The sequence below is a fragment of the Nycticebus coucang genome, chromosome 1, assembly GCF_027406575.1.
Source record: "Nycticebus coucang isolate mNycCou1 chromosome 1, mNycCou1.pri, whole genome shotgun sequence".
Lineage (NCBI taxonomy): Eukaryota > Metazoa > Chordata > Mammalia > Primates > Lorisidae > Nycticebus > Nycticebus coucang.
In genome coordinates, this window is record NC_069780.1 from 195,781,836 (window position 1) to 195,804,240 (window position 22,405).

The following is a 22,405-nucleotide window of genomic DNA, read 5'->3' on the forward strand; positions in this document are numbered from 1 at the left end:
CTTGACATGCATGGACACACACAGGACAGTATGGGAGGGGCCGCTGCAGGGGGCGGGACACAGAGCAGAGCATGGATGCCCACAGGGCCTGCTCTGCACCTGAGGGAGCCTTTCACATGCAGGCCCAGACAGGAGGACTGTTGACCTGCCCTGAAGAGAGACAGGTGTACCAGCCCTCTGTTGGCTTCAGAGCCCAGGCTAGTTCTGGTTCCAGGGGAAAGGACACCAAATGCCCGGGTGATAACCGCAGCAGCACCCAAAGGAGCCCAAAGTGTTAGCCCAGTGGCTCATTTTCCAAAATGAGGATAAAATGAGGCATATTTAGACAACAAAAGAACCTGCCACCAGCAAGCAAGGAATTGTAAAGCAGAAAGAAAGTGATCACAGATGACATTTGGGACATGGAGAAGTGAGGCAAAGAGAGTAAGGAGCTAAAACACTTCAAGTTAATGGTGACTATATTCATGCCTTGTGACACAAGCCAGAGGGCAGCATGGGCAGCAGTGGGAAAGGCACAGAGGAGGCACATGTGAGGAAGAGCAGAGGTGCCCCAACCAGGTGAAGAGGTGACCTGGACCGGCAGGAGTGGAAAGGGGAAAAGATACAGAACAGCTAACATATATCTCAAATATATCAATAATATCAGCTGATAAAGTGAGAAAGAATCATTGAACAGAAAAATTGATAAAATTACATTTTTAACCCAAATTTATTAATAATTTCCGTATAGCTAAAAAATAGGTAAGAGCATAAATTGAAATGAAAAGAAAATTATCTAGTAAAGCTACTAAAAATACGGCTAAGGAGTTAAAGGAAACATAATGGAAAATAAAAAATAGATGAAAAGAACCAAATAGAATTTTAGAACTCAAAATACAGTTTCTGGTGTTAAAAATTCACTATAGAGGCATTGTATCAAATTAGGTATGAGGAAGAAAAGACCAGTAAACTTTGCAGCAGGGAAATAAAGCAATCCCCAGTGCAGCACTGAGAGAATGAAGGATAGAAACCCAAATTGCATCTAGTGACCTGTGGGACACCACTGTGTCTAACAGAAGTGCAGCTGGAGGGAGCTAGGAGGCTGGGTCAGACCGGACATGAGGAAACAGTGGCCAAACTTTTCCAAATTTGATGAAAAATAGAAACTCACAGGCCCAAGAAGCTTATGAAACCCAAACAAGAAAAACAAAGAAACAGCATGTGATCATTTTCTACAAGCTTAAAATGGATTAATATTCAAATCTTTTAATACTTTTAAATAAATGATCTGATAATTAAAGAACTCTGCCTCTGATGCCCTTTCCTGCTAAATTACAAAAGCTGGTGCTGGCTCAGTTCCCGTAGCTCAGTGCTTAGGGCACTGGCCACATGCACTGGGGCTTGTGGGTTCAAACCCAGCCCAGGCCTGCTGAACAACAGTGACAACAAGAAAAAACTAGCTGGGCAATGTAGCTGAGGGTGACATAGTGAGACTGTCTACAAAGAAAAAAACAAAAAAAAAGCTGGTGCTGCTGACAGAACAGAGGCAAGAGAGATGGACATGCTGAAGTCCAGCAATATCTCTTCTGAGGGGGAGAGAACTGACCACTTCTTGGGCTTCTTGGGTGACACAATTCTCACATACTCCACACACAGCTTGTATGGGGCACCTGCTTCTTGAGGCCGGCTCATTCGTCCTAAATCAATTAAACACTGTTTTAAAAAAAATTGTCTTGTTTTACCAATCAAATTGAATACTGGGTCATTACTAAAGTTTGAGGTACACAAAAATCAAGAAATTTAAAACGTGCATGGGTAGAAACATGAAGCCCTCCCTGCAACACTGATAAGCCGAGGAAGGTGAAATCTGCCCCATGAGTCAAAAAGGACGCTGCCACCTGTGTTTCTTGGAAGTGAAATAATGGACGTAACACGGTCTGTCTCAAAACTTTTAGAGGGACCCATGTATAACATAAAAGATGAAGTTTCCAAAAATCTAGTTTTATGTCCTATTATGACATAATTTTAAGAAATACACCATAGGCGACAAGATAGAGCTGAGGCTTGGCTAGATATTTTTACTGTTTTATGCAAATATCATGAAATTATTTTTGCTTGTTTCCCACATCTATAAATGATGCTTACATTACAGCTTGGCATTTATTTATTCCTGCTTACCTACTATGGTGTGTAGCTTGTTTTATAAAAGAATTCAATGAGAAATTCAGTTATATTTTATAAAGAACTACTTAAAAGATTAGCTTTTCACTGCAATATATAACACTCAATAAGAATTGCTTGTTACACAAAAATTACTTTGTCATACATAGCTTTCTGTTACATTAGGCTGAAACACATTGCATTTACTTCATCTCAGGATATTTGGTGAAAAATTAATGATCTTCTTTCTCAAAATTTGTCACTGTGTCTTGTCTTAAAATATGCAAAGGGCTTGGGTTAATCCTATCATTTTAAGATGCTTTAGAAAACAGGGCTATGAGTCCTAAATACATTTAAAACATCAGCAGTAATTACACATGGAAGAGACAGCTCTCACCCGCAAATATACTAGAAAGATACACACAGGTGCAAAACATCTAGCTTCTCAGCAGGCGTCAGGACAGGCAGCTGCCGCGGCCAGCACCACTGTGGGGACGCAGGGCCACAGTCTTCTTGAGTTCCTGGAAGCTCCAGTGCATCTGTTCCACCTCCGCCCTGTGCCGTGCCCGTGCCTGGCTCAGCTCCTGCAGCAGGTGCTCGTTGGTGCCGACCAGGGAGCTGGGGGATAACAGGCCATGCTCAGCCCCTCATGTCTGCCTGTGCTCACCAGCATGAAGCCAGCTGACCCCTGTACATGGCCAGGCTGGTCCTGCCGGCTGCTGCCCACTTCCTCTCTGTAGATCAGTGGGGGTGGGGCTATCCTAGAGGATGAATGAATGAGTTGAACAGTAGAGGACATGAATAGTGCCCTGTACTACAGCCTGTCAGTTTTTTTATTTTTATTTTTTTGAGATGATGATGATAACCTTAAGGGCTGGCAAGACAATGTTCTAATTCCAGAAAGAGCCAGAGATTGAACTGTTTCTAATTTCCAAATACAATAATTCTGACACAGTAACAAGGTAATAAAAATCTTGATTTTCAATACTGTTAACCATTTCTATTTCAGAAAGGAGTTTTAGAAAGAAAGCACTGCTGCATTTTACCAACTCTGCCATCACCAATGAGCAGTGTAACGAACATTCTACAAAACAGGGCACACTGAGCTCAGCCACTTTAGTCACAAAGATGTCACTCCCACTGACAAACCCAAGTGCAAGCACTGGCTGTTTGCTTGAACCACGGTAATTCCTGCTGGCTGGGCAGAGCTCAGACCGGACACAGCATGAGTCCCAGGGCATCTGGAGGCTATGCCCTTCACTTTGTCCACACCCAGGACACAGTGCTCAGAGAACATGACTGCTATCACCTTGACCTGCCACAAATGGGAGGGCGATCCATACGTGCCAGGGCGATCCATTCCTGTGATCCATTGCTGTGACTGCCCTGCACCTGTGGCCATCACACTCTTCTTCCTTCTGATCTCAGCTCAACCTCACCTGTCAGGGGCTCCTTCCTCTCTGTAACTTATGCCTGTGATGGGTCCCTGGGAGCCTGTGGCCTTCAGCCCAAAAGGCTAGGGCCTGGCTTTGCCTATGCTCAGACTACATCCAAACCCAGGAGTTTGGTAACCTCTGCCCAAGGAGTGGAAGTGAGAAAAGAGAATGAAGGGAGTGCACTGACCATGGGCTGCCTTCCCTACTGAGGTGAGAGGACATGGCTTGCACAGCTGAACCGTATGGCCCAGGGAGACCCATTCTGGCCTTGGTAGCTCATCTCTTTCCTGAAGCCAACTTCCTCTCTGCACCCACTTCTAGTACTCAAGTCCCTGAACAGAAGCTTCTGCCTTGATGATCCCAGCATTCAGTATACCCCTCAGTCCCCCACACCAGGGAATAAAGGCAGAAACTCCACGTTCTAAGCAAACAGCCAGAGATTCAGGGAAGGTAAAGACAGCAGGCACATGGCCCAGGAGGACCAAGACACTGTGCCTACCCCTCACCTTGCACATGTCCCTCATCTTCCCTGGCCACAATGCACAGTCATACCTCATGGTCCACAGTCAACACTTCACAGGTCACACCTCACGGTCCACTGTCAACACTTCATAGGTCACACCTCACGGTCCATAGTTGACACTTCACAGGCCACACCTCATGGTCCATACCTCCCAGGTCACATCTCATGGGCCACACCTCACATGTCACCCTCATGATTGACACCTCACAAGGTCACACCTCATGGGCCACAACTCACATGTCACCCTCATGGTTGACACCTCACAAGGTCACACCTCATGGGCCACACCTCACATGTCATACCTCACGGTCCAAACATCACAGGTCCACACCTCACAGTCCACACTTCCCAGTCCTCATTTCAGGGGTCATTCCTTCCAGGGCATGCCTCACATGTGCACACCTAATGGGCCCACACCTTAAAGTCACAGCTCACAAACCATATTTCACAGGTCACACCTCAGAAATCCACACTTCATGGGTCTACCCTTCATGATCACATCTCACAGAATGCTACTATAGGAAGGGCCTCACTTTTCACTGAAAGGGAAGTTCATGCAATTTTCAAGTCCACATAGGGATGCATGTGGGTCCTGGATGCCAGGACTCACACCAGCTGTTCCTCAGTGCCTTCCTGGTATACCACAGGCCAGCCCCACCTGCCTGTGCCCAGGCCTCCTCCCCGGAACCCCTCCCACCCAGCCACCCAGGCAGGCACCTGTGGCTCTCCTGCAGCATCTGAGTGAGCTCCTGGATCTTGTCGTAGTGCTCCAGATGCTGCTTCAACTCCACAATCTCACCAGAGAGCCTCTTTACACTTGTTTGAAGTCCTTAAAGACAGAAAAGTATAGCTTTAGTTACTGAAACTTATTCTTTTTTTTTTTTTTTTTGAGACAGAATCTCACTTTGTCACCCTTGGTAGAATGCTATGGCATCACAGCTTAAAGCAACCTCAAACTCTTGGGATTAAGCGATTCTCTTGCCTCAGCCTCCTGAGTAGCTGGGACTACAGGAGCCCGCCACAATGCCCAGCTATTTTTTTTTTTTGGCTGCAGTTGTCATTGTTGTTTAGCTGACTTGGGTGGAGTTCGAACCTGCCAGATTTGGTGTATGTGGCCAGCACTGTAACCACTGTGCTATAGGCATTGAGCCATTATTTGTACATTTTGAAAACAAAATCAATTCTAGATTCTATTAGATCTAGGTTACAAGAACAAGTATAGCTGGAAAAAAATCAGTTTTTATGAGACTCAAAGAGAGGGTGAACACAAATGTAAGGCTTCACTCTACATGTCCAATTGCTTCTCCACTGGGCCCACCTCTGGCTCCCCTCCTTGGGGTGGAAGCTGTGGGATCCTGCCCTCCAGATACCCTGAAGAGCCACACCCTTCGAAGGTCCTGACACTGGCTAAAGGCCCTTTGATGGATCTGCCAGCAAACTCTGTTCCTGAAGGGAGGGCCTGTGGTTTAGGGAGAAGCACTGACAAGCACACAGCAGCCACCTGTCTCTGATAAGCCCACTGAGTTCATACCCATCAGTGAGGGAGCATGTGACTGGTTTCCACCTGCACAACTCCTGTCTCTTTTTGAGTTTCTAACTGGAGAGGGGAAGAGATACATTGGCTCCCAAAATTCACACACACGGTACAAGTAAACTCATATTTAGTAACATTGCTGCCAAGCTACACAATACCAGAGACCAGAAGCAAGCCAGAGCAGTGGATTATGGGTAATGACAGTGACAGAAGATTCTTCTCAGCAAGGCCCAGAACAGGGGAAGAGCACTCTTGAAGTGTCAAGACAATCCTAATCAGAATCCATTGCAGGGCATGAGGGAAAGGAATTCGGGGAAGAGGGCGATAGCAGTACGGTTTTGAGATCTTCCAGAATCTCCACTTTAGTAGAGCCAGGAATACTAGATGGCAAAACCAGAAGTCAGTGGACGATATTCCAGCTGTCCAGTGACAAGAAAGCCCTAAGATCCGAGACATCTGAGGCTGGGACGCAGCTCCAGTGCCCACAAGTCATGCAAGGTGTCCACGTCTGCGGGGATGAAGCTGCAGTTGACAATGAGGCAGCCCACAGATCTGAGAACAGGAGAACCCCCAAGCGTCCTGTTTTCCTGGGAACCACAGTCCTGCCCCTCTTATGAGGATGAGACCAAAGTTTCCCATGCAGTGTAGAGGGGTGGGGGCAACCGCGTGACCTTCCCAGGCCCTTTAAGATAACGGCCTGCACTGCAGAGAGGCAGCTGGTGAAGGGGGGCAGGGAATAGGACCTGAAAATCCCCAAAAGAAGGCTGCCATAATTTAGATTCCTGAGGTCTGAAAAGCTGTCCTAACCTTGCTTCCTTCTAGAAATTCAAGAGAACAAATTTCAGGTGAAAATGAACAACAGAAAAGTATTGAGGTCAAATCCCCCATAGTTTTTACAAGACAAGGGGTCAGAACACAAGAGCATCCCTATGACAAAGAAGGCCGTGACCACAGAACAGCCCACACCATAGCCCATTATTTTAAAACAAACTAAAGACAAAAAAAGAAATGATGTAAGACAGAACAGAATCTGTTCTGATTCCAAAGAACAGAATCAAAAATGTCAAAAAAGAAGTGACTAAACTCAGGGAAGAATTAGCAATAAAAGAAAAAATTCACACCAGAAATAAAGCCTAAAGTAGCAGGAACCCAGAGCAAGTACATCATGTCTTCACTTAACGGTCATGATAGGTTCCTGCAGACTGTGAGGCAGTGTATACTGAAACCAGTTCCATCAAAGCAAGAGTTAAGTACCTATACACATTTCTAGTCACAAAAATATCAACGAACTTCTAAACAAAGACCAAAACACAGCTAATATTAAACACTGACATAGATGTGAGCTACATATACAATGGACACAGGCTAATACAGGCAGGTAAGATACCCAGATATTCCATTCCAGGGCTGTGGGTGGCCAGAGCCTATCCTAGCAGCTCAGGGCAGGCACCAGCCTAGACAAGATGCCTCCACTGCCCAACGCGCTCACATCCCACACACACAGACTAGGGCAAACCAGACACACCAATGACCCTGACGTGCACAGCTTTAGGTTGTGGGAGAAACCCCAGGACCCAAAGAAAACCCACACACGTGGGAGAACGTGCCAACTCCACACAGTGGACCTTGCGGGGAATTGAACTTTTTTTTTTATCAACTTTATAACAAAATGATGTTGGGAGGCGGAGCATGATGGCGGACGGGATGGATGTGTAGCCCACCTCTCCCAAGTCATCAGGTGAGAGGAAGGGGGGTCTGGACCTTCTCCCCGCATGGATTATTGCTGTAGACAGACAGCTGGAGACATGCAGCGAATTGGCGGATTGCTGTATTTGAGGTGTGATTTAAAACCACAGACTCTGTTGCAGAGATTCTCCCTGCTTGGCCGTGTTGGCCGGCAGGCCCCTCCCTCATGGAGGACAGCAGTGTGCAATTCCTGGCAAAACCCATTTGACGAAAATTTATTCCTGAGCCGATAGCAACCTGAAAGGGGCCCTGCTCAAAGCCACAAGGGACTAAGCAACCCGATGGAAAATTGAAAGGAAGGGATCCTGCCCGGGAAACAGACATTTTGAATTGTCCGAAACGGTGGGCACCTTCCCCCAGAACACAGGAGTGATTAAATAGACGGGACCATTCCGGGTGGGGAATACCAGTGTGGACTGGCAGTTTAGGCTGTGCGGCAAACTGGCAGGTGGCTGGACTCAAAAGTGAGACCCTGAGCCACATAAACTGAGCAGGTATCTGTGCGCTGCAGCCAGGCCGCCGGCAGTGAGACCCGGTGGCAGCCAGCCCCTCCCCCACAGCTGATTGCAGTTGCCAGTTTGCAGGAGAATGCGGGAGCAGAGTGCAAAGATTCGTGAAGCGTGGACTCCTGCACCGAGTTGGGAGGTCGGATAGGAGTGCTGTCTGGAACAGCACTCCTGAGGTTGCACAACAATTAGGTAAAAAAACTTTTACAGAAACTCCAAAATGGCGATTGGCCAGGTAGGGTGGTTACCGTGATAACAGTATAAACTGTGAATCAGGTATAAGCCTGGGAACCACTCACAGCGCCACCTGGTGTCCAGAAAGTATATTGCATTATAAATATATTCCTAGGAAAGTTGATCCCTATGTCATACATATAGATGTATATTTCTACATATATACAAGAATAATATTTTTGTGGTTGGTGCCTCTTTTTTTCTTTTCTCTCATCATTTTCTTGGAGGAACTATCGTTAATTTTTATTATTTTTATATATACATGTTTTTATTTTTATTTTTTCTATTTTTAATTTTTTCTTCTTTTTAAAAGTTTTTATGAACACCATTTTTTTTTCTTTCCCTTCTCTCTCCCTCTTCTTCCTTTCTTATGGTTTCTGAGAGTGCTAACATCAGATTTCTAGAGGGTTTTTTGTTTGTTTGTTTGTTTTCTTTGTATGTTTTTTACCTTTTTTCTTTTTCTCAATTAGTCTATGATTATCATAATTTTTATTGTAGTTGTTGTTGTCTGTATGTCTATGTGTTTCTGATTGATTGTGCATCTGTGGGCTTGTGTGTCTGGTAGCCTTTTTATCTGTTTATTTGCTCATTTGGTCTCAATAAGTTTGGTGTTTCGACCTGCAATTCTGAGCTCCCAACACTCCCCACCACTCTCATTCTGAGGTCTGGAGGCCTGTCCCCCAGGAGTCCAGATTCTTGGGTGATTTCTCAAGGGGTGTGGACAGGGCCTGGACTGTAGCTGGTCAGTGAGAATTCTGTGGCACAGGAGTGAGGTGATGATACTCGGCTGAGAGGGAACCACATTGGAGCGGCACAGCCCTGAGGTGCAGAGCAGCAGCTGTTCTTGGCAACAATAGGGCCCACCCCCAGATATTCCGAAGCCACAACCGCTGTCTTCCTGGTCAACCAGAGGAAGCCGGGCATCTTTTCAGATGGCAACCACCGCGGAACAGATCTGGGACTGAAACACAGGCCCTGTGAGTAAAGGGTTTGCCTGTGGCAGTACCGGCCTGGGTGGAGTGTGGGGACTAGAAAACTCACGGGCAGACCTGGGAAATTCCCAGGGTGGGGCTGACCCAGAGGACTGCTTTACTGAGCCTAAGACGCACCCGGCCCTCAGGGGATCATCAGCCCATAGACAAGGGAAGGCAGGAGGCTAGAGATGACTGTGCTATGACTACAAACCTGCAGGAGTAAAGACAGGACCTGAGGTGCAGGTTCTGGGAACTCAAAACAGTTTCTCTTCTACAGAGGAATTTACCGGGGACAGAAACAAACTCCCACAAAGTTGTTTTGTTCTGTCAGTAACATCAATCGGGGGTGGGGCTGGAACTGAGTGAACACCCCCAACCTCCATCAAGTGCCAGAGGTTGTCAGGCCTCACCACACCCTGCTGGATAAAGGCAGAGAGCAGTGGCCTGGCTGAGCAGATACAGATTTCCTTGTGATTTAGGCAGGTACAAACCCCTGGAGTATCTGCTTACTGGAGGTAACTGAGTCACAGCCCTACGGGGGCTATCAGTGACTGGGGGTGACAGAGGAGCAAGGTGGGGAAGGAGGCATCAACCTTCCCAGACTACTCTATTTGCTGGGCAGGTCCTCCTGACTTCACAGAGCACAGGAGCAAGTCATATTTGAGTTGTCACCAGACCCCTGCGATCCATTTCCCAGAGACCTTTGAAACTCTCACACCTGAGACAGGTGCTGACTGAGACAAATGATTTGGACCTTTTGAACTGAGCCAATTGCCTGGGGACTATTCAAGTGGTGCCCTGGGTATGTGGTTATAGGAAGGTTTGATTTTCCTTTTCCAATTGTTGCCTGTGGGAGGCAGAGTGACTTAATTGCTGGTATTTCTCCACAGCTGAAACTTCAACCCAGAGTAACAGTTTCACTAGGGTCGAACAGAGACCAGCTGAAAACAAGACAGAACCACTTAGCCCCATCACACCAAACAGGTCCCCAGTCTCTCAGGCTGTAGCATTAAATGGGCCCTCAACAAAGCTCCAGAGGAAAAGTCAAATGGTGTAAAATAATCATGGGGCGGAATCAGCAGAAACACTCTGGTAGCATGAATAACTGGAATAGATAACCCCCCCACCAAGGAAATATATGGCAGATGTAACTGAATATCCCATTCATAAACAGCTGACCGAGATGTCAGAAATCAAATTCAAAATTTGGATTGCAAACAAGATTAATAGAATGGACGAAAATTTGGAAGTAGAAATTCGAAGAGCAATTCAAAAGTCAGAATTAGAAATTCGAGGAGAAATTCAAAAATTGTCCCAAGAATTAATGAATTTAAAGAACATCAAAGATTTCGATGCACTGAAGCAAGAATTTGTAGCCCTCAAAGATCTAAAAAATACAGTAGAATCCCTCAGTAACAGAGTGGAGCAAGCAGAAGAAAGGATTTCTGACATTGAAGACAAAGCTTTTGAACGCTCCCAAACTCTTAAAGAGGAAGAGACATGGAGAGCAAAAACAGATCATTCTCTCAGAGAGCTTTGGGATAATTCGAAGAAGGGTAATATCCGCCTCATTGGAATCCCTGAAAGTGATGAAGTGGCCTCACAAGGCACAGAGACCCTTCTCCATGAAATTATGAAAGAGAATTTTCCAGACATGCCAAAAGATTCTGAAAATCGGATAGCAGACAGTTTCAGAACCCCAGCATGACTCAATCCCAATAAGATATCCCCCAGGCATATTATAATTAACTTCACTAGTGTAAATATGAAAGAGAAAATTCTGAAACTAGCCACACATAAGAAATCCATTACCTACAAAGGGAAGAATATTAGAATGACTGCAGATATCTCTGCTGAAACTTTTCAAGCCAGAAGAGGATGGTCATCGACTTTTAATCTCCTAAAGCAAAATAACTTTCAACCCCGGATCCTGTATCCAGCTAAAGTGAGTTTCATTTATAATGGAGAAATTAAATACTTTAATGACATTCATATGTTGAAGAAATTTGCCATAACCAAACCAGCTCTTCAGGATATTCTCAGACCTATCCTCCATAACGAACAGCCCAAGCCTCTGTCACAAAAATAAACTCACTCAGAAACCTTTGATCAAACTTCAACTTCCACAGTGGCGAAAGGATTAAAAATGTCCACTGGACTTTCAAAAAACTCGATACCCAAAATTTCACTAGACTTATCAATATTCTCCATTAATGTGAATGGCTTAAACTGTCCTCTAAAGAGGCACAGGTTAGCTGACTGGATACAAAAACTTAGGCCAGATATTTGCTGCATACAAGAGTCACATCTCACCTTAAAAGATAAATATAGACTCAGGGTGAAAGGATGGTTGCCCATATTTCAGGCAAATGGTAGCCAGAAAAAAGCAGGCATTGTAATTCTATTTGCAGACACAATAGGCTTTAAACCAACAAAAGTAAGGAAGGACAAAAATGGTCACTTTATATTTATTAAGGGTAATACTCAATACGATGAGATTTCAATTATGACTATTTATGCACCCAACCAGAATGCGCCTCAATTCATAAGAGAAACTCTAACAGATATGAGCAACTTGATTTCCTCCAGCTCCATAATAGTTGGAGATTTCAACACTCCTTTGGCAGTGTTGGATCGATCCTCCAATAAGAAGCTGAGCTAAGAAATTTTAGATTTAAACCTAACCATCCAACATTTGGATTCAGCAGACATCTACAGAACATTTCATCCCAACAAAAGTGAATACACATACTTCTCATCAGCCCATGGAACATACTCCAAAATCGATCACATCTTAGGTCACAAGTCTAACCTCAGTAAATTTAAAGGAATAGAAATTATTCCATGCATCCTCTCAGACCACCATGGAATAAAAGTTGAACTCAGTAACAACAGGAACCTGCATACTCATAAAAAAACATGGAAGTTAAATAACCTTATGCTGAATGAGAGCTGGGTCAGAAATGAGATCAAGAAGGAAACTGCCAAATTTTGGAACAAAACGATAATGAAAACACGAATTATCAGAACCTCTGGGATACTGCAAAGGCAGTGCTAAGAGGGAAATTTATAGTACTGCAAGCCTTCCTCAAGAGAACGGAAAGAGAAGAAGTTAACAACTTAATGGGACATCTCAAGCAACTGGAAAAGGAAGAACATTCCAACCCAAACCCACTAGAAGAAAAGAAATATCAAAAATTAGAGCAGAATTAAATGAAATTGAAAACAAAAGAATTATACAACAGATCAATAAATCAAAAAGTTGGTTTTTTGAAAAGTTCAGTAAAATAGATAAACCTTTGGCTAACCTAACCAGGAAAAAAGGAGTAAAATCTCTAATCTCATCAATCAGAAACGACAAAGACGAAATAACAACAGACTCCTCAGAAATTCAAAAAATCCTTAATGAATATTACAAGAAACTTTATTCTGAGAAATATGAAAATCTGAAGGAAACTGACCAATACTTAGAAGCACATCACCTTCCAAGACTTAGCCAGAATCAAGTGGAAATGTTGAACAGGTCAGTATCAAGTTGTGAAATAGCACCAACCATACGAAATCTCCCTAAAAAGAAAAGCCTGGCACCAGATGGCTTCACGTCAGAATTCTACCAACCTTTAAAGAGGAACTAGTACCTATATTACTCAACCTGTTCCAAAATGTAGAAAAAGAAGGAAGACTACCCAACACGTTCTATGAAGCAAACATCACCCTGATCCCCAAACCAGGAAAAGACCCAACAAGAAAAGAAAATTATAGATCAATATCACTAATGAATATTGATGCAAAAATATTCAACAAGATCCTAATAAACAGAATCCAGCAACACATCAAACAAATTATACATCATGACCGAGTTGGTTTTATCCCAGGGTCTCAAGGCTGGTTCAATATACATAAATCTATAAGTATAATTCAGCACATAAACAAATTAAAAAACAAAGACCATATGATTTTCTCAATTGATCAGAAAAAGCTTTTGATAATATCCAGCATCCCTTCATGATCAGAACACTTAAGAAAACTGGTATAGAAGGACATTTCTTAAACTGATAGAGGCCATCTACAGCAAACCCACAGCCAATATCGTATTGAATGGAGTTAAATTGAAACCATTTCCACTCAGATCAGGAAACAGACAAGGCTGCCCATTGTCTCCACTGCTCTTTAACATTGTAATGGAAGTTTCAGCCATCACAATTAGGGAAGAAAAGGCAATCAAGGGTATCCATATGGGGTCAGAAGAGATCAAACTTTCACTCTTCACAGATGATATGATTGTATATCTGGAAAACACCAGGGATTCTACTACAAAACTCTTAGAAGTGATCGAGGAATACAGCAGAGTCTCAGGTTATAAAATCAACACCCATAAATCGGTAGCCTTTATATATACCAACAATAGTCAAGCTGAAAAACAGTTAAGTAGTCTATTCTGTTCACAGTAGTGCCAAAGAAGATGAAATATTTGGGAGTTTATCAAACAAAGGACGTGAAAGATCCCTATAAAGAGAACTATGAAACTCTAAGAAAAGAAATAGCTGAAAATGTTAACAAATGGAAAAACATACCATGCTCACGGCTGGGAAGAATCAACATTGTTAAAATGTCTATACTACCCAAAGCAATGTATAATTTTAATGCAATCCCTATTAAAGCTCCACTGTCATACTTTAAAGATCTTGAAAAAATAATACTTCGTTTTATACGGAATCAGAAAAAAACCTCGAATAGCCAAGACATTACTCAGAAATAAAAACAAAGCAGGAGGAATCACACTACCAGACCTCAGACTATACTATAAATCGATAGTGATCAAAATAGCATGGTACTGGCACAAAAACAGAGAAGTAGATGTCTGGAACAGAATAGAGAAACAAGAGATGAACCCAGCTACTTACCGACCGACAAGCAAATTAAAAACATTCAGTGGGGAAAAGATTCCCTATTTAACAAATGGTGCTGGGTGAACTGGCTGGCAACCTGTAGACGACTGAAACTGGACCCACACCTTTCACCATTAACTAAGATAGACTCTCACTGGATTAAAGATTTAAACTTAAGACATGAAACTATAAAAATACTAGAAGAGAGTGCAGGGAAAACCCTTTAAGAAATCGGTCTGGGCGAGTATTTTATGAGGAGGACCCCCCGGGCAATTGAAGCAGCTTCAAAAATACACTACTGGGACCTGATCAAACTAAAAAGCTTCTGCATAGCCAACAACACAGTAAGTAAAGCAAGCAGACAGCCCTCAGAATGGGAAAAGATATTTGCAGGTTATGTCTCCGACAAAGGTTTAACAACCAGAATCCACAGAGAACTCAAACGTATAAGCAAGAAAAGAACAAGTGAATAAATAAATAAAATAAAATAAAATAAAAAGAAAAGAACAAGTGACCCCGTCTCAGGCTGGGCAAGGGACTTGAAGAGAAACTTCTCTGAAGAAGACAGGTGCACAGCCTACAGACATATGAAAAAATTCTCATCATCTTTAATCATCAGAGAAATGCAAATCAAAACTACCTTGAGATACCATCTAACTCCAGTAAGATTAGCCCATATCACAAAATCCCAAGACCAGAGATGTTGGCGTGGATGTGGAGAAAAGGGAACACTTCTACACTGCTGGTGGAAATGCAAATTAATACATTCCTTTTGGAAAGATGTTTGGAGAACACTTAGAGATCTAAAAATACATCTGCCATTCAATCCTATAATTCCTCTACTAGGTATATACCCAGAAGACCAAAAAACACATTATAACAAAGATATTTGTACCAGAATGTTTATTGCAGCCCAATTCACAATTGCTAAGTCATGGAAAAAGCCCAAATGCCCATCGATCCACGAATGGATCAATAAATTGTGGTATATGTACACCATGGAATATTATGCAGCTTTAAAGAAAGATGGAGACTTTACCTCTTTCATGTTTACATGGATGGAGCTGGAACATGTTCTTCTTAGTAAAGTATCTCAAGAATGGAAGAAAAGGTATCCAATGTACTCAGCCCTACTGTGAAACTAATTTATGGCTTTCATAGGAAAGCTATAACCCAGGTATAACCTAAGAATATAGGGAAGGGGGAGAGGATGAGGAGGGAGGGGGGAGGTTGGGCAGAGGGAGGGTGATTGGTGGAATTACACCTGTGTTGCATCTTACCAGGGTACATGTGAAACTTAGTGAATGCAGAATATGATTGTCTTAACACAATAACTAAGAAAATGCCAGGAAGGCTATGTTAATCAGTGTGATGAAAATGTGTCGAACTGTTTATAAAACCAGTGTATGGTGCCCCACAATCGCATTACTGTACACAGCTATGATATAATATTAATAAAAAAACAAACAACAACAAAAAGTGATGTTGGACAAAATGATGTCATGCATAAAGAAACAGAAGATGGAAAGAAACATTCTGTATATTAAAAAAGAAAATAAGGAGCCCTTACCACTCAATTAAACAAATCCATAAAAACAAAATTGAGCAAAAATCCGAGCAGACACTTGGTGTCGTCTGTGGCTACTTTTGTACTATCATGGCCACAGTGGGTGGGACAGAGGTCATCAGGCCACAGCCCAGAAATATTTGATGCCTGGCTCTTTCAGAAAGTCTTTGGACTAGAGAAATAAGAGGAGGTCAGCCTCTGACCTCAGTGAAGTGCAGATTAACCCCGAGACTCTGTCACACCCTGAAGAAGTTACTGAGGGAAACATAAAACCATCAACCCTTCCTGTCCAAAACCTGGCACTTGACCTTCAAATATTGAATATACTTTTGTAAATATGGGAAAATAGATCCAAAGAAAGTTAAGTGAGAAAATGAAAACTGTCTGGATCGGTAAGAAACAGTTACCAAAGAGAAAAGGCCATAGGACAGCTGCCCAGGAGAGACTCAGCTTGAGCAGAAATTTGAACTCTGACCCCAAGAGCGGCTGTCAGACAGGTGCGTTTCCCAGCCACACACCACCACGACCTTAGCAAGGCACCAGGTGAGGTTTTTAAGGAAAGTCATAGAAAACCGCAGCAAACCGACTTGGTGACCAGGCCATCCTGTGGACCTGCATGGGTGATATCGTCTACCTGGAGCAGAGGTGGCAGGCAGGGCACTGCTCTTTTCTGCTCATCTGTCCTTCCACACATAGCTCCCAGGGCATGTTCCAGACACATTCGTGCTCCAGACACATTCATGCTCCAGACACAGTTCCTGCCGCCCCATAAGCATGTTCCAGACACATGCATGCTCCAGACACATTCGTGCTCCAGACACATTCACACTCCAGACACAGTTCCTGCCGCCCCATAAGCATGTTCCAGACACATGCATGCTCCAGACACATTCGTGCTCCAGACACATTCACGCTCCAGACACAGTTGCTGCCACCCCATAAGCATGTTCCAGACACATTCGTGCTCCAGACACATTCACGCTCCAGACACAGTTGCTGCCACCCCATAAGCATGTTCCAGACACATGCATGCTCCAGACACACATGCTCCAGACACAGTTGCTGCTGCCCCATAAGCATGCTCCAGACACACGCATGCTCCACATTCATGCTCCAGACACACACATGCTCCAGACACACTCATGCTCCAGACACACGCATGCTCCAGACATAGTCATGCTCCAGCCACATTCATGCTCCAGACACACCTCCTCTAGACACAAGCATGCTCCAGACATAAGCATGCTGCAGACATAATCATGCTTCAGACACACACAAGCTCCAGACACATTTGTGTTCTAGACACACACGTTCTAGACACACATGCTCCACAAACACATACCAAGGCAGCCTTTGCAGCAGCAGGGAGGGAAGGGCTTAGATTTCATTCAGAAACAGTATTTGCAATCAGTTCACAGTTTAAAACCCAGTCTATCTGTCCACATTTGAAAACTTACATTTCATGAAATGACTGACCAAATAAACTATAGACTTACCAGTGATCTGCAAACTTAATGTGGCTGAAGCATCTGCATTTTTAACTTCTTTTTTCATGTTGAACAAAAGAGATTTCAAGCTACTATTCTCCTCCAAAGATTTGCCTAAATGTTGTCTCAAGTCACCCTAAGGATAAATAAAATACATAAGTTAAATTCAGTAAAATGCATATAGGAAATAAAATAAAACTTTCTGATAATCCCCAGTTTCTTTCCTTTTCCATCATTCTGAATTGCGATGAGAGAGCAATACCCACGCCTCACTGTGCAGCTCCCCGCAAGGCAGCAGCACCCTTGGGGGTAGGAGCAGGGGAAGACTGGGTCCCAGCTTCCGTGAGAGAAACCACATTCAGACTCTCCCTGCCAGGCATGGGTGTGGCTGCTGGTGGCTGGCTGAAACTTGTCCATTCCAAGAAGGCCCCATGGTCACTGTGAGCTGTGGCCCCCATATAGGAGGGGAACCATGGTTGGGCCCTTTTACTGTCCTCAAAGTATGGAGAAAACAGGGCACACAGTGAGATGTTAAAAGCAGGAGGACATCGTGGCCACTGTCCACGCAGCCACAATGCAGTATTTGCCCACGGCATTCCCAGCCCCTCCCTTGGACCCCTCCTGCCCTAGCCTAGGAGTCCTGGTGACAAAGGACCCATCCAAGCTGCCTGCAGCTGCAGCCAGGGTCCTAAGGACCCACAGTATTACCTGCCTGTACCCTCCAGGCAGCAGCAGCACATCTGGGGCCCGGGCTCTGGGAAGACCCCACCTGCTCTCACCTAGGGGGTGAGCGGGGGCAGCGCCTTGAGGCTCCACTCAACATGAGCACACATGTCCAGGAGCCTTTGCCTTGATCTCACTTGGCAAGTCGACCTGTTGACGGGCCCCACACCTATAAGGCCCCTCTAAGTCTGTGGTGAAAGCTGGACCCAAGATCATTTTTCTCAGGCCCATCTTTTCAAATTCCTCATTCCCAGGTCTCCTCCTCCAGCTGCTTCCTCCTATGAGGCTGGTTTACACCCTCTACCATCTTTGTTGGGCTCTGCGTGACTGGAACATCTGATGGAGAAAGTGAACTCTGGGAAACAGGGTCCTGGTCTCCCCACTTGTAATTAAAGTCAGCGATGCTCAGGATAGGTAGCCATGGGTAGACTGCACGTCTGCCCTGGGGGCCATGCCCAGAACATGCAGCTGGGAGTGCAGCCTCCACCTTCCCCTCAGGAGATACGACTGCAGCTGCCAAAGCAGCAGAGCCCAGGCTCCCACGAGCACAGAAGGAATGAACGTCTTCACCTTGGGGAACAGACTCAGGTGTGACAACTGATGCTTCTGGAATGACAGAGGCAACTCCCTGGGGCAGCACCTGCCACACAGGCTCCTGCCACGCTCTCTGACCACTCCTTTTTCCATAGCATGGGGTCAACAGGTGGCCCTGGAACAGCAAGGCTTGGGGCTGCCAGAGTGTTCTGGATCACTCGCCTGGATAAGAGACCCAGGGCCGCTCCTATCCTGTGGCCCGAGGCTGCCTTCTGCGACACAGCTGGTCAGAACGTGCAAAGGGTATAGGAGGCAGTATCTGCTGGGCTGCATGTCTATGCCCAGCCCAGCAGGCACTGTCCTCTGCTTTCTCATTCACAGCCACACGTGCCCCATGGGTCTGCGCTCCTGCGGAAGACATCCTGAGTACGACTCAGCGCATGCTTGCTCTGCCATCTGTGATCCGGAGCACTCATGAGGTGTAAGTACCAGAGGCTGCCTGTGTCATTGCACTTTCTTTTTCTCTAACAATGAACCCTTCAGTGGGATTTCTGAAAGGTAGGTTGTTCTCATGGAAGAATGACAGTAAACACTTGTCAGATAGTTTCAGAAGTTTTTCAAGCCATCTGCAAGTGGCCCACAGACTCCCCGAGGATGCTGGTCGGGAAGGGCCTGCCCCACAGAAGAGACTAGGCACCCTTCAGTCTGGTCTCAAAGGCTGCGACCTCCATTTGGGTACTGCTCTCTCTGACTGCCAGCCCTATGCCCTGAGGATTCTGGCAGCCTGTGAGGGACCAATGCCAGAGCCAAGACCTCCTGGGGGTGAGCCTGGGGAGACAACCCCACCCCCAGGTGGACTGCAGCCAGCCTTATAGCCCTAACCCGCAGAGCCCTTGGTGCTGAGTGAGCACTGCTTTAGGCCAGTCACTATGGGGCCATTTGCTATGCAAACATGGACAGCATACTTCGAGGGCTTTAGTGCCCTGCCCGGTGGACCTGGCTGGCAGCCCCACAGCCAAGACACTCAATCATGGGACCCTGGCTTAGTAAAGTAAAAGGAGAATATGTCAGTAGTCTGAAATACCATAATCCCTACCATGATGGGCTAGTGGGGACACCCAATCAGGCCCAGCACAGGCCCCAGCTTGCCCTTGGTGCCACTTGGTAGAAGGGCCCTTCAGGGCACACAGGACTTGCAGCACAGCCTCAGTTAGACTCCCGCCCATCCTCCAAGAAGCAGCAACACTGCCAGCTCTGAGTCAAGTGCTAGTGGGCCTGGGAGTGGAGCAGGGGCAGGCAATGCCCAGCAGAGCCGGATACACCAGAGATACATGGTACCAGAGCTGATGGCAGCTGTGGGTGGCACAGGGTCAAGTGGTGGCCCTCATCCACTAAGTGAAGTGAAACCAGTTTTCACCGGTGTACACAGGCACGGCACAATGCAGCTCACCATCTCCTTGTGTGTGTGGCTGAGCTCCGCTGTCATGGCGCCCATCTGCGCACTGTGCTGCTGCTGCAGCTCCGCCAGGCGGCTGTGCAGGGCCTCGTTCTCCATAGCCAGGCGGCTGGTTTCCCCACCCACAGCCCTGGAGCTGTCTGGAGCCGCTGTAAACTCTTGCGCAGATGACAAAATGTGTCTTGCCTGAGCTAGCAGTAAAAGCCAAACATTATTACAGTATTAATATTTAAAGGATAAAATAAATACAAAGTATATTCAATACATTTTGAATCACACAGAATATGTGTGGCCTATAGAATCGCAAACCAGTGCCACAAAACCTGCTTGTTCCAGTTATGGGTGGGTGGAGAGGAAATGGCTTTGACTCCAGAAGAGACCCAGAAGAGAAGGCTGCTCACAAGGACAGCCACGTCTGGAAGGCGTGGGGTGTGCTGCAGCTGCCACACCTTCTGTAGTCACTGACGGTGCCTGACCTGAGACTTGCCATGTAAACCACAACTAGCAATGCCATACAGGGACAGCGGCCTGGACAACAAGCCAGCCAGAACAGCTCAGGAAGCCCCTTTGTGCCACTTGCCCTGATGAGAGGGTGAAGGTTTATAAGACCAGGATCCCGGGAGGCGTCTGTGACTCGGTGAGTAGGGCGCCGGCCCCATATGCCGAGGGTGGTGGGTTCAAACTCAGCCCCGGCCAAACTGCAACAACAACAACAAAAAAATAGCCGGGCGTTGTGGCGGGCACCTGTAGTCCCAGCTGCTCGGGAGGCTGAGGCAAGAGAATCACATAAGCCCAAGAGCTGGAGGTTGCTATGAGCCATGTGACGCCATGGCACTCTACCGAGGGCAGTAAAGTGAGACTCTGTCTCTACAAAAAAAAAAAAAAAATAAGACCAGGATCCCAATTTAAGAAGGAGCTGTTGGCCTCGACACATGGCACGGTCAGGACATCTAGGTGGCCAGGGGGGGAGCCCACAGAGGTGCCCAGCATCTACCATGGGCCAGTGAGCAGGGGAGGCCTGACCCTCAAGGGACACTACCAGCCACATCCAGGCTGTAGACAGAACGTAGTGCGGGGGACACAGCACCTTCTGGTCACGTAGCATGGCCCTGGAGGGAGACCCTGCTGTGCCCCTCCTTAGTCGCCTACCAGAAGCAGAGTCAGGTCCTTTCTGTGGGGGACCGTCCTCGCAGGCCCCAACTTGTTGCTCTGCAAGCCCAGGGTCTGCACAAGTGCAGTGTGCAGGGGACACTGGGAGGAGACCCAGCAGCAAATCCCTACACTTTAACCAGGCACCTATGGGTAGCATTTTCCAAACAGAGACAACAAGCTACTTCCCATAGCCCAGCAGGGTGCCTGGGCAGAGGTGCCATCTTCACAGCCCCAGGTGGTGCAAACGCAGACACCAGGGCTTATGGGGCTGGGCTGTGGGGTGCCTACTCACCAAGGAAAACAGTGTTGCTGTGCAGTGATCTGCAGCCACCCCAGTGCTCGTCCACCAGGTCTAGGAACGCCCCCAGGAGCACCTCATCCCGGGCAGCCTTCTCCCCAGGCACAGCGACGGGGCGTGATTTGGGAGATAACTAGAAATAAAATCATGGAATGGGCAGGTCCTGTGTAAAGCAAGGCCTCTAACACCGCTGAACACACCCCAGACACGCTCACACCCTCAGCCTAAGGGATGAAGGCGCTGTAAGACTACAGCCCTACACCCCAGGAGGGGTGCTCGGCAGCCCGTTCTAAAGCCAGGGAGTAGATGGCAGGACAGGGCAAGGCCAGCACACTCCTGCCTCCAGCAGGCCCCTCCCGCCTCCCTCAGGCCATCGAGAGGCAAGGGCACCTGCAGACTGAGGCCAGACACATATCAGCACAGAACCCACAGCAAGCTGCCCCTCCCAGCCATGTGCTGAGCAGTGGTCCAGGAAGTCCATGATGGCCCGGAACACTGTGCCCACCTAGTGGCCATCCCTCAATTGGAGCCTCCAGTTGTGGACAGCCCAAGACATCATAGCCGCACCCAGTCCTCCATGGGGGGCCTCCAGGGAGCTGCCTCCCTCCCACCAGTGGTGCACCTGCTGCTGCTCCTTTCTCATTGATCTTCCACCCGCCTGTAAGTCTGTTCGCTCTCGCAAGCGCTGAGTGACCAGACTCCAGCCAGCCTCCTCTGGGTGGCCTTCATTGAATCTCCAGAAGGGCCAGGTGGCAGAGGCAGTAGAGGGGCCGTTGCATGGCCTGGAGTCTCTCTAGAAAACCACAGATGCATCTCCAGGACTTTCCCCTCAAGATACGGCCACCGAGAGCTCCAGCTGGCTGAGATGACCAATGAGCCAGGCAAATCCCCCCTCACCAGCTTCTATGCTTCCATCTCAAACAACACCGTGGGAGGCAGGTGGGGCACAAGGCAAGCCTCTGCTGGTGCAGAAGCAGTAAACGCTGAGGATGAGCAGCTAATAGCCACAAGGACACTGGGACAGTTGCTGCCATCCCTGCCCTCTGCTCACCTCCGTGGCATCAGCCACATCCAGACACTGCTGAGCCACACTGACACTGGGACAGTTGCTGCCACCCCTGCCCTCTGCTCATGTCCCTGGCATCGGCCACATCCAGACACTGCTCAGCCACACTGACACTGGGACAGTTGCTGCCGTCCCTGCCCT

At 46.6% G+C, this 22,405-nt stretch overlaps 1 protein-coding gene across 2 annotated transcripts in view; it reads right to left on the minus strand.

Annotated features, from left to right (window-relative positions):
* Positions 1–84: 84 nt before the first annotated feature.
* Positions 85–22,405, minus strand: part of CEP72 (centrosomal protein 72) — a 40,131-nt gene continuing 17,810 nt past the window's right edge. The window contains exons 9-14 of one of the 2 annotated variants that reach the window (XM_053593829.1): positions 21,193–21,331; positions 19,743–19,939; positions 17,045–17,171; positions 4,816–4,927; positions 2,564–2,757; positions 85–1,676 (exon numbers count right to left, since the gene is read on the minus strand). In XM_053593829.1, the coding sequence (XP_053449804.1) occupies positions 2,595–2,757; positions 4,816–4,927; positions 17,045–17,171; positions 19,743–19,939; positions 21,193–21,331 (738 nt within the window). In that variant the 3' untranslated portion in view covers positions 85–1,676; positions 2,564–2,594. Of the gene's footprint in view, positions 2,758–4,815; positions 4,928–17,044; positions 17,172–19,742; positions 19,940–21,192; positions 21,332–22,405 lie in introns of both variants that reach the window. The other variant, XM_053593836.1, reaches the window with a different exon arrangement.